Raw genomic sequence first — 13,386 nt, forward strand, 5'->3', positions numbered from 1 at the left:
GGCCGTTCTCAGCGCGTCCCCGTTTATTGCGGAGGGGAGGGGAAGGGAGGGGACGCACACAGCACCGGCGGAGGGAGCCCACCCGCCGTGCCCGGGGTGTCGCGGTGAGCCGTGCCCCGGGGCTGGGCCCGTTAGTGCCGCCCGGTCCCCGGCACTAAAACGCCCGGCAGTCGTGGAGCTCCTCGGCCCCGTTGATGCGAAGGCCCTGCAGCAGGGGGAAGGTGGGCGGGGGCTCCTCAGGGCACCCCTCGTCCCCGGGTAGCCGTGGGGGGCAGCCTCGTGGAACCACAGGTTCTCGTAGGGCTTGGGGCTGGGGCTGGGGTCGAGGAGCAGGGGCTGCGTGGAGCTGGAGCGCAGGTAGAGGCGCGGCAGGGCGTGCTGCTGGCCCTTGTACCCGTCGCCCACCACCCGCGCGTACTGGACGGTCTCCCCGCTCCCGCCGGGGCCCTGGCACGGCTCCGCTGCCGCCCAGCCGCGGCCCGGCACGCCGGGTCCCTCCTGCCGCACGTAGGGCTGGGGCACGGCGGGGAAGGTGCCGGTGGGCTCGGTGGTGGGCTCCTTGCCCCAGGCGGGCGGTGGCTTCCCCGCCGCCCTTTCGAGCACTGTGACGGTAGAAATGGTCGCCAGCCCGGGCTCCCTCACGCCGGGGACCTGCAGGGGCTCCTGGAGGAACGGCATGTGGTCACGGACCGATCCCAGTGTGGCCTCACGCCCTGGGCACTGTGCCCTCCGCGCCCTGTGGCGCACGGAGTGCGGACGGAGCCGCGGAGAGCGGTGCCCAGGTGGGGAGCGGGGGTCTGGGGGGAGCAGCTGTCTGGGTCTCACCTGCTGCAGCTCTGCCGGCACCCACTTGCCCAGGCTGCTGTTGGCAGGGTCAGGGACGCTGGGCCAGAACTGCTGCTTCACCCTGGTGGCCACAGGACAAGGGGACTCAGCGAAGGGGCCTGAAACTGGTGGCCTTGGGGCTGGCCTTGCTTCCGCCGAGCTCACAGCGGGCTGCCGCCGCTCCCTGCAGCCACGCCATCCTTCCAGCAGCCAGGCTGCGTCCAGGGCCACTGGGGACAGGGACTGCCAGGGCAGCCCAGCCCGGTGCAGGGCTGGTCCAGCCCGCGGTCTTCAGTACTCACCGCCCGTTCTTCTGGAAGCAAATGAGCAAAAGTATGAGCAGGACAAAGATCAGCCCCAGGGTCAGGAAGAGGAACTGGATTTCAATGTCATCTGGAAAATGGTCAGGGGAGAGGGTCACGGGGGACCTGTGGTGGGGCAGCTCTGGCCACGCTGTGCTGCGAGGCTGGGGCAGGACCCAGGGTCCGCCAGGTCCCCTCCCTGCCCTACACCCCGCTGAGGGGCTGCACCCCCTCACCTAGCACCATGGTCACCAGGGTCAGGCTGGTGCCGTTGGTGCTGCCGGCGGCTGTGGATGCCATGATGTGCACTTTGTACAGGGTCGACGGCTTCAGCTCCCGGATGACAAAGGAGCTGAGGGAGGGATTCACAGTGGCACCTGTGCAAATGCAGAAGCTGTTGGTGCGGCGGGAGCTGCTCTGCAGGTGCCACTTGCCTGCATGGCCTCATGGGTCTTTGCAGGCAGGGGGACCTGTGTGGGACCCACATGCACACCCTGACCCTCTGATAAGGGCATGGAGGCTGCTGATGACCCCGCTCAACACATGGAGGCGGGATGGAGGGCAGGGCTGGCGGTAGCGTGGGCAGGACTCACTGGACACGTCTGCGGTGCTGTTGGCCCAGAAGATGGTGTAGCTGGTGATGAAGCCATTCTGCATCTCAACCGGCACCGGGTCCCAGCACAGCTCGGCCTCAGATTTGCTGATGCTCTTCAGGTGGAGCTTTGGGGCATAGGACGGTGCTGAAACAGAGCAGGACAAGTGACCAGGTGCTGTGCAGAACCGCTGCCTCGGGGTGGGGGACCAGCAGGGGGATGCTCTGAGTGGTGAGTCCCACTCCTGCGGTGTGGGTGTCAGTCCCTGCCCCATGCTGTGCCCCTGTGGGGCTCAGTCCAGCTGAGAGCACCTTCAGAGATGAGCCAAGATCCAGCCCAGTGGGCTGAGCTCTTCTGCACAGCCCTGAACTAGAGGCATGTGGTAGGAAGGCTGGCTCTCCTTTTTGAAAGACAAAGGCTTGGTGGTGTGGGGTGAGCCCCCTGGGGTCCTGAGGGCAGCTGCTGAGAGCACACGTACCCTTCTGCTTGGAGTAGGCTGCGGTGTGGATGGGCACCCCTACGGTGTCCTTGTAGAGGGGGTACACCGAGATGTTGTATCTCTGGAAAGGCTCGATGCCATCTGCAATGGAGAGCGGGGGGTCCAGGGGTTTAGGGCTCCAGCTGCCCCACAGCGCCAGCCTGCCTGCCCTGTGCCGTACCCCGGGAGTGGACCCAGAGGAAGGAGGGAGGGCATGGAGTGGGCTTGGAGTAGGGTTTGGCGCTGGGGCAGTCAGGAGGGGTGCCAGCCCCCTGGTACACCCCCCACCCCTCCCCCGCACATCTGACCAGGAGGGCAGGGACTCCCCCGCTTACCCTGGATGAGGGCTGTGGTGGCAGCCGCATCACGCTCCATCTGCCAGCAAGCGCTGCAGCGGCTGGGCTCTGAGGACACCCGCTGCCACTCCAGGATGTAGGCAGCCACCGGGGCCAGCGGTGCCTCCCAGCGCACCCAGAGGCTGTGCTCACCCCCGGGCACGGCCTCGAGCCCCGCCAGGGGCTGACCTGCACAGGGACAGCCAGCCGGCATGATGGGAGAGGGGACCATCCGTGCCACATCGCCTCCCGTGCCCCCCAGCCCCTGCCCAGGTGCCTGCCCTGCTCCTTGCCCTGGCTGTGCACCCCACGAGCAGCCTGTTTGGGAGCACCCCGGTCACACACCCAGGGAGGCATCTCCCCCACAGCAGGGCAAGGGAGCAGCACCCCGATTGAGAGCTCAGGGAGCTGCTGGGGGAGGCAGAGCCCCAGGGGGGTGCACGGAGGTTTTGACCTGCCGGAGGTTTGTGCTGCCCTCACCTTTCCTCTCCAGGAGGATGACATCGGTCGCTGCTGACTCGCCGGCGGCATTGTAGGCTGAGAGATGGACCCTCCTGGTCCCCGCTGGTGCGGAGAAGTTGCACTGGGTGTGGGTGGTGTTGCAGACGGTTGGGGGGTCCCTGCCCCTCCTCCTTGGGCTTAGGGTGATGCGGTATCCCAGCACTCGCCCATTTGCTTCCCGCTGCCGTGGGGCCTGAGCGCAGGCAGGGTGTGCGGGGATGCTCAGTCCCCAGGGCGATGTCCTGGCAGCCCCCACGCCCCCACCCCCCACCCATGCTCACCTTCCAGCGCAGCTGCACCTCCATCCGCCCGCCTGCCCCAGCCGGCTGAGTGCTCCACCACGCGTCCAGCTTCCCCTCAGGGGCTGCAACAGGAGAAGGGCGGGCAGGGAGCTGAGAGGGGTGAGCGTGGCCATGCCACCATGGCTGTACTACCTGGCTGGGCAGGGGAGACCCTCCCCGTGTGCCTCTGCACCCACCTTTCTCATGGGTGGTGTAGTTCCTGCCCAGGCTCCACTCGCTCCAGTAGCTCTGTGCCGAGCTGCGCCGGCACCGCATCTGGAAGTGGTACTGCATACCGAAGAGGAAGCCACAGCACTGTGTGGTGCCAGCCTGGCCAACAATGCCGGTGACCTGGTGGCAGCCAGAGATAGGGCTGTGCTGGCTCCTGCCTTGAGCAGGCAGTGCAGGGTCTGGCTCCGGTGTGGGCGCTGCGTGGAGCGTGCAAGGGGGGACCTTGCTGTCCCCCTCCCACACGGGCACCCCGCCGCTCCCATTGCAGGAAACCTGGCAGAGCTCGGAGCAGAGGGGAGGGTCCCGGCTCCTTCTCGCTGGCCCTCCACGGTCCCGCTGCCCCAGCATCACTCACCAGAGCCCAGGTGGGGTCCTTAGGTGCCCGGTAGCGCAGCTCGCACTGCAGCTCCATGTGGGCGTTGCTCCGTGCCACCTCCCAGACCAGGGTGACGCAGTCGGTCTGGAAGGGGATGGACTGGATGCTCTTCAGGGCCGGGGGGTCCAGCTTAGCTGGAGGAAGAGCCAGGGAGAGAGCTGGAGAGGTGCCACTATGGGCGGTGCACAAGGCCACAGCCTTGTGCAGTGCCTCTGTAAGCACCACGAGCTGCAGCTGGGGCGCTGGCCTGCCCGGACCCAACGGCAAGGATGGGAAGAAACCACTCTGGAACATGTAGGAGAATGGCTCGTGGCAGGGGATGGGAGCCAGTGCGTGCCCCTGCCCGGGACACAGGGCAATGCTCAGGAGCAGAGCACTGGCACTGCTCTGCAGCCTGGGCTCCAGGTGGCATTGATGCCTATGCAGGAAAAATAAATCCTGCGGGACCTGGGGTCTGGTACAGGGCCAGGAAAGCCACATGTTTGAGTCTGCTGGGGGGTGAAAGCCCAGCATGGCTGTGGGAGGGCTAGGTGGTTTGTGGGCAGCCCTTCCCTGGGTGCAGAGCAGGGAGGACAAGTCATAGCATCTGGGAAGGTTCCTTTTATGAATAGTTTATAGGAACTGGATATATTATTAATAGACCTCCTGAATAAATGGGTAATCCATTGCTGGAGAGAGTTGTAGAGTGCAGCAGGTCAACCAGCAGCTCATAACCCTCAGCACACACCGCTCAGTCTGTAATGTGGCTTTGGCACCTATTCATCCTGGTAAGCCATTTATCATGGGAGCCTGCCCATAAAATACGACCTAAAAGCCCAACATGCGTTAATGGCACTCTAATATCCCTCTCTCACCACTGATGAGCTTCTCCGGCCCCTGACCTCCACACGAGGTGCACATCTCTGGCCGTCACTCACCAACATCCATGGGGTCGATGCAGAGATGCTCTGACTCGGCCGTGCCCAGCGCGTTGGTGGCAGACACCCAGATCTCCATTTGCCGGTAGAGCTGGAGCAGCCGGCGTGGCACCGTGCAGCAGCTGCGGCCGCCTTGCGGGATGCAGCCCGTCACCACCTGGGCTCTGCTCCTGCGGCAGTGAGAGGGGTGGGCTCGGGGACACCCTTTGGCGGAGGACAAGGCTTGCCATGTGCTTTGGCAGAGGGCAAGGGCTGGGAGAGGTGGCCAGGAGCCAGACACCGGGGACTGTGTCACGCCTCGACGCTTACCTGGCACACTTCAGTGCGATGCTGGTGGGGAGGTGGCTGTCAGCTCCCGGCTCCCACTGGCACGTCAGCCCGTAGTCGCTGAGGTTCAGAACACAGCTGAGGTTGAAGGGCTTTGCAGGTGGATCTGGGAGGGAGCGGCCGGGGAAGAGCCTGAGCAAAGCGCCCAGTTCACAGAGCCCCGCTGCCATGCCACCACTCCCCCAAACCTGCCCTGGCCCGCAGCCTGCCCGCTGGGCACCGGTGTGCCGGGACGTGGCCAGGCACAGCCCCGAAACAGCCTCCCTCAGCCATCGGCCCTGGGTGCTGCTCCCGCCCCAGTGGCTTTGCCCAGCTTGCCCAGGGCAGACACACGTCTCGGGGAGGAGACGTACAAACACCGGTGCCAGGTGGCACCTCTGTCAAGTACACATGTGCACATATGGGTGACCTGTGGTGGCAGCAGACTTACAGCCCGCCCTGATCTCAGCCATGCCGATGCGCTGCTTGGTCCCGTTCCACTCCACCCAGCACCACAGCTTGGCCTGCGTGTGGTTAAACTGGGGTAGGGTGAGGTTGGACACCTCTGTGCCCCCCGGGCCCCGGTGCTGGGTCCCGGCCACAGGCTCATTGTCCAGCATCCAGGTGATCTGGACTTTCCCCTGCTCCAAGCTGCGGCAGAGCTTGCTCCAGATGGTGCAGGATGCTGTGACGGCCGAGCCCAGGGGCACAACGGGTGAGCCCACGGCCACTGAGGCACAGCCCAGGGACCCTGCAGGCAGGAAAAATGTGTCACATCCAGGGCGGCGGCCATGGTGAAGTCATCTCAGCTCCTCGGCGCTCAGGCAGGACAGAGGGATGAGCGCCTCTTCCCTTAGATGGGCCCCCCAGCCACTGGAGAGGAAGAGCCGGGCGTTGGGCAAGCCCGCCAGCACGCTCCGGGCCCCATCCTGCCAGCGCCTGCCCTGCCACCGGCGCCCCTGCCTGGCCGCAGCAACCCCTGCGTGCTGTGGCCCTGGCCGGTCCAGGCAGACAGGACGGGCGCTGGGTGCAAGGGGCGGTGCGGGGCATGCGGCTGCGGGACGGGGTGGGCCCCACTCACCACCCGGGCAGAGGAGCAGGAGCAGGGAGAGCCGCAGCAGGAAGGGTGTCCCAGCACCGCGCCTGGCCATGGTCTCCTCCGTGGCTTTGGCATCACCTGGAATGGAGAGAGCAGCTCGTCCTGGTGGGTTGGGTGGGCTGGAGGAGCCACGTTGCCACCATCACCAATGCTTCCTGGAGCAAAATGTCCTTTTGCCGTGAGAGGCAGCCTCTCCCCCGCAGTCCTTCTGCAGTGCTGACACCTCCGCCCCCGGGCTCGGCAGCCTGCGCTGCCACAGGCGCCGGCGTGGAAAAGAGCAGCGGTGAGGCGCTCCGGCGGGGGCCCCTCCGGCACAGCCTGCCACCGGCTCTCAGCCCCGCGCACCCCGATCCTGGGGCGCAATGCCCGGTGCCTGGCTGCGGGCACGGGCTGATCTTATCTCAGGTGTCTTCAGCCTCTGCTGGGCAGAGATTTGCGGTTTCAGGGAGGGTTAGCACGGGGGCTTGGGGCAGCAAAGGACTGATAAGCTGAAAGAGGGAAACGACTGAACGATGGCAGCACAGCGGGGCTGGCCAGAGCTGCGGGGCCTCGGCGTCCTGCCCTCATCCCCTCACCTGTGCTGCCCCCTCCAGCTGCACCCCCTGCCTGCTGTGGGGAACAGCCCTGGGAGCGGCGGCTGCTGCCGCCCTGCGTGGCCGCTGGCTCACCCTCTGCCCTGGGTCAGTCCCGGACACATCCTCAGCAGTGCTGGGCATTTGCCCCCAGAGGGGCTGCCCACGCTGCGCCCACCTCGGGGTGCCCACAGCTGCTCTCCCACCGCTCCAAGCCAACGTCCAGAGGCAGATGAGGGACTCGAGCATGGGTAATGGGGGAGCAGCCACCCCTGAGCACCTGGTACATGCGGCTGTCCCTGGCAGGGGACTGGGCAGAGCAGCTCACGCAGCCACAGGCAAGGTGCTCAGCTGGACCCGGGCACCCTGTACCCCATCCTACCTCGCCTCCATCCCTACCTCACCTCCGTGCCTGCTGCGTCTGGTCGCTGCTCACCGCCTGCTCCAAGCACCGGCCTCCGGCTCCCGGTGGCTTGCCCTGCTCAGCCCGTTTGCTAACATGCTGCTTTCACCGTTAGTTCCTCAAAACCAGTGCCGTTAATTGCTGTGACTCTCTGAAGAAGGTGATTGCAAAACACTTCCCTGAAGGCTGCGACCGCCTCACTCGCCGCAGGAAGGAAAGCCCAGTGGCACGCACACATCCAGCGGCGGGGAGCAGCACCCGGCCTCCCACGCTGCCCGCTCCAGCAGCCGGGACGTGGTGCAGTCAGAACGTGGCACAGCCGATTCCTCGCTGCGACTGCCCTGGGGCCGGGGGACTGGGCTGGGGGACGAGGGACTTGGAGGGCAGGAGGCAAATCCAGCCGTGGCTGCCAGCACAGTGTGGTGCCGCCTGGGTGCAGATCGCATCCCCCAGCCCCTGGGGACTCACCACAGGGGACTGGGCTCATCCTCGCACCCTCCAGCCCTCTCCTGGGACCTGCCTCCCTGTCCCGGTCCCTGGGGACAGCACCACTGCCCCTTGCAGCCAAGCCTGGGCTGTCTACTAAAGCCTGGCCTGGGGAGAGCCGTCTGGTGAAGCCCCATTTAACCCGAGTTGTCCATGCTCCCACCACACAGTCCAGCTCACCCCAGCGTGAGGGGATCCGTGAGATGCCCCAAGCGCATCCTGAGACCCGACCTTCCCACTGGTACCTCCTTGTGCTACCATTAACCCGGGCTCTTCCAGCAGCCCCTTGCCCAGGGCGCTGCCCAGCTGCCCTGGGGGGGGGGCTCACTGCTGGGATGTCACCCACCTGTGCCAGGCTGGCATCACAGCCCCAGACAGGAACCCCATGTCCTGCAGGGCCTGGACTGGAGCATGGGGGTAAACAGGGGATTGCCCAACCTGCGACGCACTCGCAGCCTTCGCAATGGAGGCGGCGGTTGTGCAAACAGCTGTTTACTACGGGATTTGTAGCACGCGTGTCACCTCCAGGAGCGCGTTACTCAGCGCTCACGCAACCCCCGTGCTGCAAACAACGGTGGGGCCAGCACAGCCACCCACCCCAATGTCCCCCAGGAGGCCCCAGGGTGGCTGGGGGCCGTGGGAGAGCAGCCTGGTGGAGATGGGCTCCCAGCGTCGCCTCCCATGGAGCCGGGCTGCTGGCCAGGGGGACATGGTCCGAGGCTGCGGCCAGCCACCTCGCACCCTGACAGTCCGAGTACAGGGTTTTTCCCCCCAAATTGCCCATGCCTGGGGCCCCATCCCCCTGCCCGGGGCCCCATCCCCCTGCCCGCAGCGGGCCGGGCTGCTCGCAGGGGTGGTGCGTGGGCATGGCTCCCCAGGCTGGGGCATGGGGTCGATTCCCACAGCCACTGGCTGGGGTGGGGGAGCTGCCCTTGCAACATTTCCCTGGGGTGTAGCAACCCCCAGTATTTTGGGAAGGAAGGGCGCGGCTTGCAGGCTGTTTACCAGCTGGAGCAGGAATATCTGCAGGTAGCCATGGCGACGTGGGCATCTCCGTGGGAACCGGAGGGCAGGCAGAGCTGCAAACACCCAGCCGGACACAAACAAGTGCTGCCCAACCCACGCCTGCCGCCCCTGCCACCGATAGAGCCCCGCCGCGGGGTATGCATGGAGGGACCCCGCGTCCTGGTGTGCGGGGGCACCCTGCATCCCACCCCAGCCTGCCCCGGGGCTCGCCTCACCCATGCTCTGCAGGGAGAGGGTTTGTCCCCAAGGAGGTTCTGAGAGGGCAAATCTGTCGGGGCACGGCTCCCAGCACAGCTCCCTCTACTGTGCCCAGGGCAGCAGCCCCTTCCCGAGATCAAGGATGGAGCAGATGTGCCCCCATGACAGTGCTCTCGGTTCCCCTTTGTCTCTGAGTCACTCTCACAAGCCCACAGATCCCATCCCTGGATGGGACAGGGGGACAAGAGGCGGGGTGACATCCCTGCAGGGCACCCGCAGCCAGCACCACGGGTGCAGCCAGTGCGGCAGAGGGGCCTTGGAGGGGCTGGGGCAGGAGGATGCACGGGGAGGAGGCTGCCAGGGTGCGAGATGGGCGATGGACGGTCCAGCGGGATGAGGCACCTGGGCCATGGTGCGGGACAGACCAGGGAGTTCAGTTTGGAGGGAGGGTGGGTGCTCGTGGCCTTGATGAGGCATGTTCCAGGGTGAGCAGCAGGGCAGTGGGCTCCCAGCTTGTGGCACAAGAGCCGCCCGGCGAGGGGGAAGGTGGAAAAGGGGAAGTGGCTGTGGGGCTTTTCCTGGGTTGCAGCACATGGGATGGGGACCGATGGCACCAGGCAGCGGCCCACTGGCATGGCCAGACCCCTCGGGCACCTCTAGCTGCAATCCACAGGGAGCACTGGAGGCGACGGACAGGGACAGATCCAGACCCAGCACCGCAGGATGGAGCCTCTGTGCCCGGAGGCGCCGCTGGCTCTGCTGCCGCCATCCCGGGGCAGAGCAGATCCCGTCAGAGGGGAGGCGTGAAGCGGCTCCATTCCCCGCCGTGGTTGCCAAAGCTCCCACCAGCTCCGAGCGTGACGCGGGGTGGGGGGGACAGCGGGACCCCTGTGCGCCCCGCTGCTGCCGAGCCATCCGTTGCTGCCATGGCATCCCGAGGGCCAGACCAGCAGGGCCGGCGTAGCCCCACCTACCAGCCCCACCTTCCCACCGCTCCTCACCGTAAGTGCCGGGGGGTGTCAGCTGCCTTCATTTCTCAGGCATGTTATCAGCGCCTCAGATTTAATCCCCGCTGGGCAGATCATTGCTACTAAGCAGAATAAAGTACATTACCGACTTGTATCAGCTCAGCTGTCAGCAAGAATCGGCCTCCCTAAAGGGATTTTCCCTTTCTTCTTTTCATTCCCTAAAAAAATAAAATATTGCCCGTCATGTAAGATGCAAGATCTAAGTGCAAAATCTGCTGCAGTCTCTAATGGATGGGGAGAGCTGTTTAATTGCCACCCAACATGATTAATTCAAACAAACCACCTTGTTCAGCTGTCAGCAATAGGGGAGGGAGCAGAGGGCTCCCGGCCAGGCCGCCCTGCCGCCAAGCAGCGGTGGTAGGGAGGAGACCCTCGGCTCTGGCTGGCAGCAGAGGGGGACAGAGGGGGACACGGGGAGCCCAGCCTGCCAGCATGGAGCTACCCCAGAGAGGGGAGTCTGGACAGGACCCTCCTGTGTCCGCTGGCTCCAGTCACCAGCTCCCCAAGCACTGGGGATGCCCATGGTGCTGCTCGTCCCCGCCACGTGCCGCTGCCACCCAGCTCCTCCCCAGCGAGGCGGCTGCAAATCGGAGAGAATTGATTACAGGGGTCTGGGAGACTGACCTTGAACAAGGCTCCTGACACATTACCGTAATTAATGAGGCAGGAGGATTAATTTTCTGTGTTGCAGGGATCTGGGGAGTCCCTGGTGGGCATGGGGAGGGGGAGGCTGGGGCAAGAGGGGCAGAGAGCTGCCAGTGCTGCCTGCCATTATTCATCTCTAATCTGCAAGACACCAAAAGGATGCCAAGGGGCTGCAGCTCCAGCACGGGAGAACGGTCTTTCAGGTGGATGGGCGAGAGGGGAGATATCTTCCATTGGGCCACATAAAACTTGCATGTCCCTAAATTACTGGCTCTGTTGCCCAGGTGCCTGCAGCAGAACAACCTCCCCGTGTCCAACGGCTGAGCCCCCTGCCAGCCCCTCATCCCCCGACACTCCTGGAAATTCCCACTTCTTTTCGTTGAGATGCTCCAGAGCTCAGACACACAGAGCATCTTTTCCCTCTGCCATTGCTGAAAAAAAACCCTTCCCTTTGATGCTGCCCCTCATCAAACTGGCTGCACAGGGAGGTTTTCATGGTTGTCCCCCCCACCCTCATGCTCCCATGGCCGTGGTGCCAAGCAGCACGTTTGATCCCAGCCATCAGGGCTGCACGCCTGACTTCTGACACTTCCCGGCAATCAGGCTGCAAGCACAGTGCTATTATTTTTCTGCTCTAATAAACAACCCTGACAATAATAGAAAAAAATCAGCTTCTATCGGGAGAAAAATATATCTGGAGATTATTTACTCAGAGTCAATAGCTGCAAATGGAGGCTGTTAGCCCAGGCAGGCGCTGACAGCCGCTCGCTGTCGGAGTGGCCAGACCATTGTGTGGAAATGGGACAAAACCCTCCCAGGAGATCCCCCGCTTGCTCCCACTATATAAACATACCATCTCAGCCGCGCTCCACAGGAGGACCCTCAGCATCCCCCATAATTTTACCCTGGGACGAGCTGCAAGGGCTGGACCCCTGAGAGGCCCAGGAGGGTTTTGGGTGCTCGAGCAATGGGGGGTGGGAGCAGCTGGGGAGCTGGACCCCGGCTCGGGCCGGCCACCTCTCATCTGCCTAAGGCTCAGGCCTGCAAGAACAAGAAATTCATGGTCAATTGAGTTGCAGCTAATCACAAAGGGCAATTAAATGACTGCTTCTTGAGGGCTATAAACATCACCGATTTAAATCCAGTGACACACGGAAATAGGAATCCAACCAGGCAGCCTCCAAAAGTGGTTTATTCCCCATTATTTTCATTAGCTGGCTTGTAATTTGATTTGTCCCTCTCCTGCTGCTGGCTTTTTCCATGGCCGAGAGGAGCGACAAATGAAACACCCTCAAACTTGCAAACCCTGATGGAGTCCGTGCCGGTCAGGAGCGATGCAGCTCCTGAAGAGCGGCCGTGTTTGTGCCCTGTGGGAGGGGACTGAGGGGTCGGGGTGCCCGCCGGACCCCTGGCATCCCACGCAGCCTGCTGGGAGGGCTGTGCAGGGCCGAGCCCTGTGCTGCCGGAGTCACCGCGGCCAAGTGCTCGGAGCCCGAAGCTACGCCCCAGGCTGGGGACACCCCATCCCTGCTGCAGGGCGGGCCCTATCCCAGGAGCAGCGTGCCATGGACATCACCTCCGCTGCTGCTGTCATGTGCCCAGCCTGGCTTGTTTTCTGCAAATTCCAATTAATTTCACTAGGCTTTCCTGACAAGACCGATTAAGGTCTTTCCACTTCAATCTACTTTGCTGTGAGTCTGCAGCAGAGGGAGTTGGAGGTGATGCCGGGCTGGTCTCCCTGCAGACCTCTCTTTTCTCTCCCCTGGCTTTGCTTCCTTCTACCTGTTTTTCCAGGGTGAATCAGCTGAGGGTGTCGGCCCCAAGGAGTCAGCAAGCGGGGGCTCTGCCACCGATCCCCGCTCCGGGCTGCTGGACGGAGCTGCCTCCCCGGGCTCGGAAGGGCAGTTCTCCAGGGACACCTCTGCGGTGCCGTGGGGGTCCTGCGGGTCGTTGTGCTGCCCTGAGCGCAGCAGCTGAGGCAACTCCAGGGATGCTACAGGCACCTGCAATGGTCCTGCTGCAAACTGGTGCCTGCTCAGCCCTTGGCTGAGCCTGGGAAGAATCTCCAAGGCTCACACTGTGCTTTCCAGCAGCCAGCAGCGCTCTGCCCAGGGACACACTGCCGCAGCCGGGACCGTGCTGCTGCTGCGTTTCTTTGCTTGTCAGTGGGGAGCTCAGAGTGAGGACCCCAGGGCCGGCACTGCCATCAGTATCGTCCACCTCTGGGTGCTACGGTGCACCCTGCACCGCGCTGATGTCCTCCTCCCATTATCTGCAATTTCCTTGAAAGCTGTCAGGCTTTGCCGGGGCACCTTTGCAAATGAAGAGAGAGGAAAACAACCAGGTCTGCATTTATTCCACTAGAAATTAATCCTCCCCTTCTTATTTAAAGGTATCACTGAATGAGGCCAAGTTGTTAAGTGACAAAAGAAAAATGATTCTTGCCTTCCAGGGTTATTAAAATCATGTTCTACAATTTTAGCAGCCACAAGGAAGCCCAGATAATGACAGATGATGATAATACATCTCCAGCACAGCCTGGTCTGTAATGATACTGCCCATATCTCTTGTATTACCACCAATTACTCAGCGTATAAGTATAATGAAAATGTACATCCATTCTGGGGAACTGCATTTGCTGCCTCTGAATCCAATTTCTCCCTCTCCCAGCCGGTGAAGGAGGCGGCTGCAGCTCGCTGCTGGCCGGAGCCGCCGCCATGCCTGGCTCCGCTCTGGGGCTGGGGAGCCAACGCCGTCCCAGGCAGGGGGGTGCCTGCGATGGGT

General features: G+C 63.6%; 1 protein-coding gene across 1 annotated transcript; it reads right to left on the minus strand.

Annotated features, from left to right (window-relative positions):
- Positions 1–5: 5 nt before the first annotated feature.
- On the minus strand, positions 6–7,447 carry CSF3R (colony stimulating factor 3 receptor). The gene is given in 17 exon segments (XM_075114756.1): positions 6–240; positions 243–663; positions 826–907; positions 1,128–1,218; positions 1,364–1,504; positions 1,721–1,867; positions 2,199–2,300; positions 2,534–2,722; positions 3,014–3,227; positions 3,316–3,398; positions 3,513–3,666; positions 3,902–4,056; positions 4,840–5,009; positions 5,149–5,272; positions 5,597–5,896; positions 6,227–6,322; positions 7,221–7,447. Coding segments are annotated over 16 exon segments (2,529 nt in total). The 5' UTR covers positions 6,297–6,322; positions 7,221–7,447; the 3' UTR covers positions 6–154.
- Between the last annotated feature and the right edge of the window lie 5,939 nt (positions 7,448–13,386).

The sequence above is a fragment of the Phalacrocorax aristotelis genome, chromosome 20, assembly GCF_949628215.1.
Source record: "Phalacrocorax aristotelis chromosome 20, bGulAri2.1, whole genome shotgun sequence".
NCBI classification, from domain to species: Eukaryota; Metazoa; Chordata; class Aves; order Suliformes; family Phalacrocoracidae; genus Phalacrocorax; species Phalacrocorax aristotelis.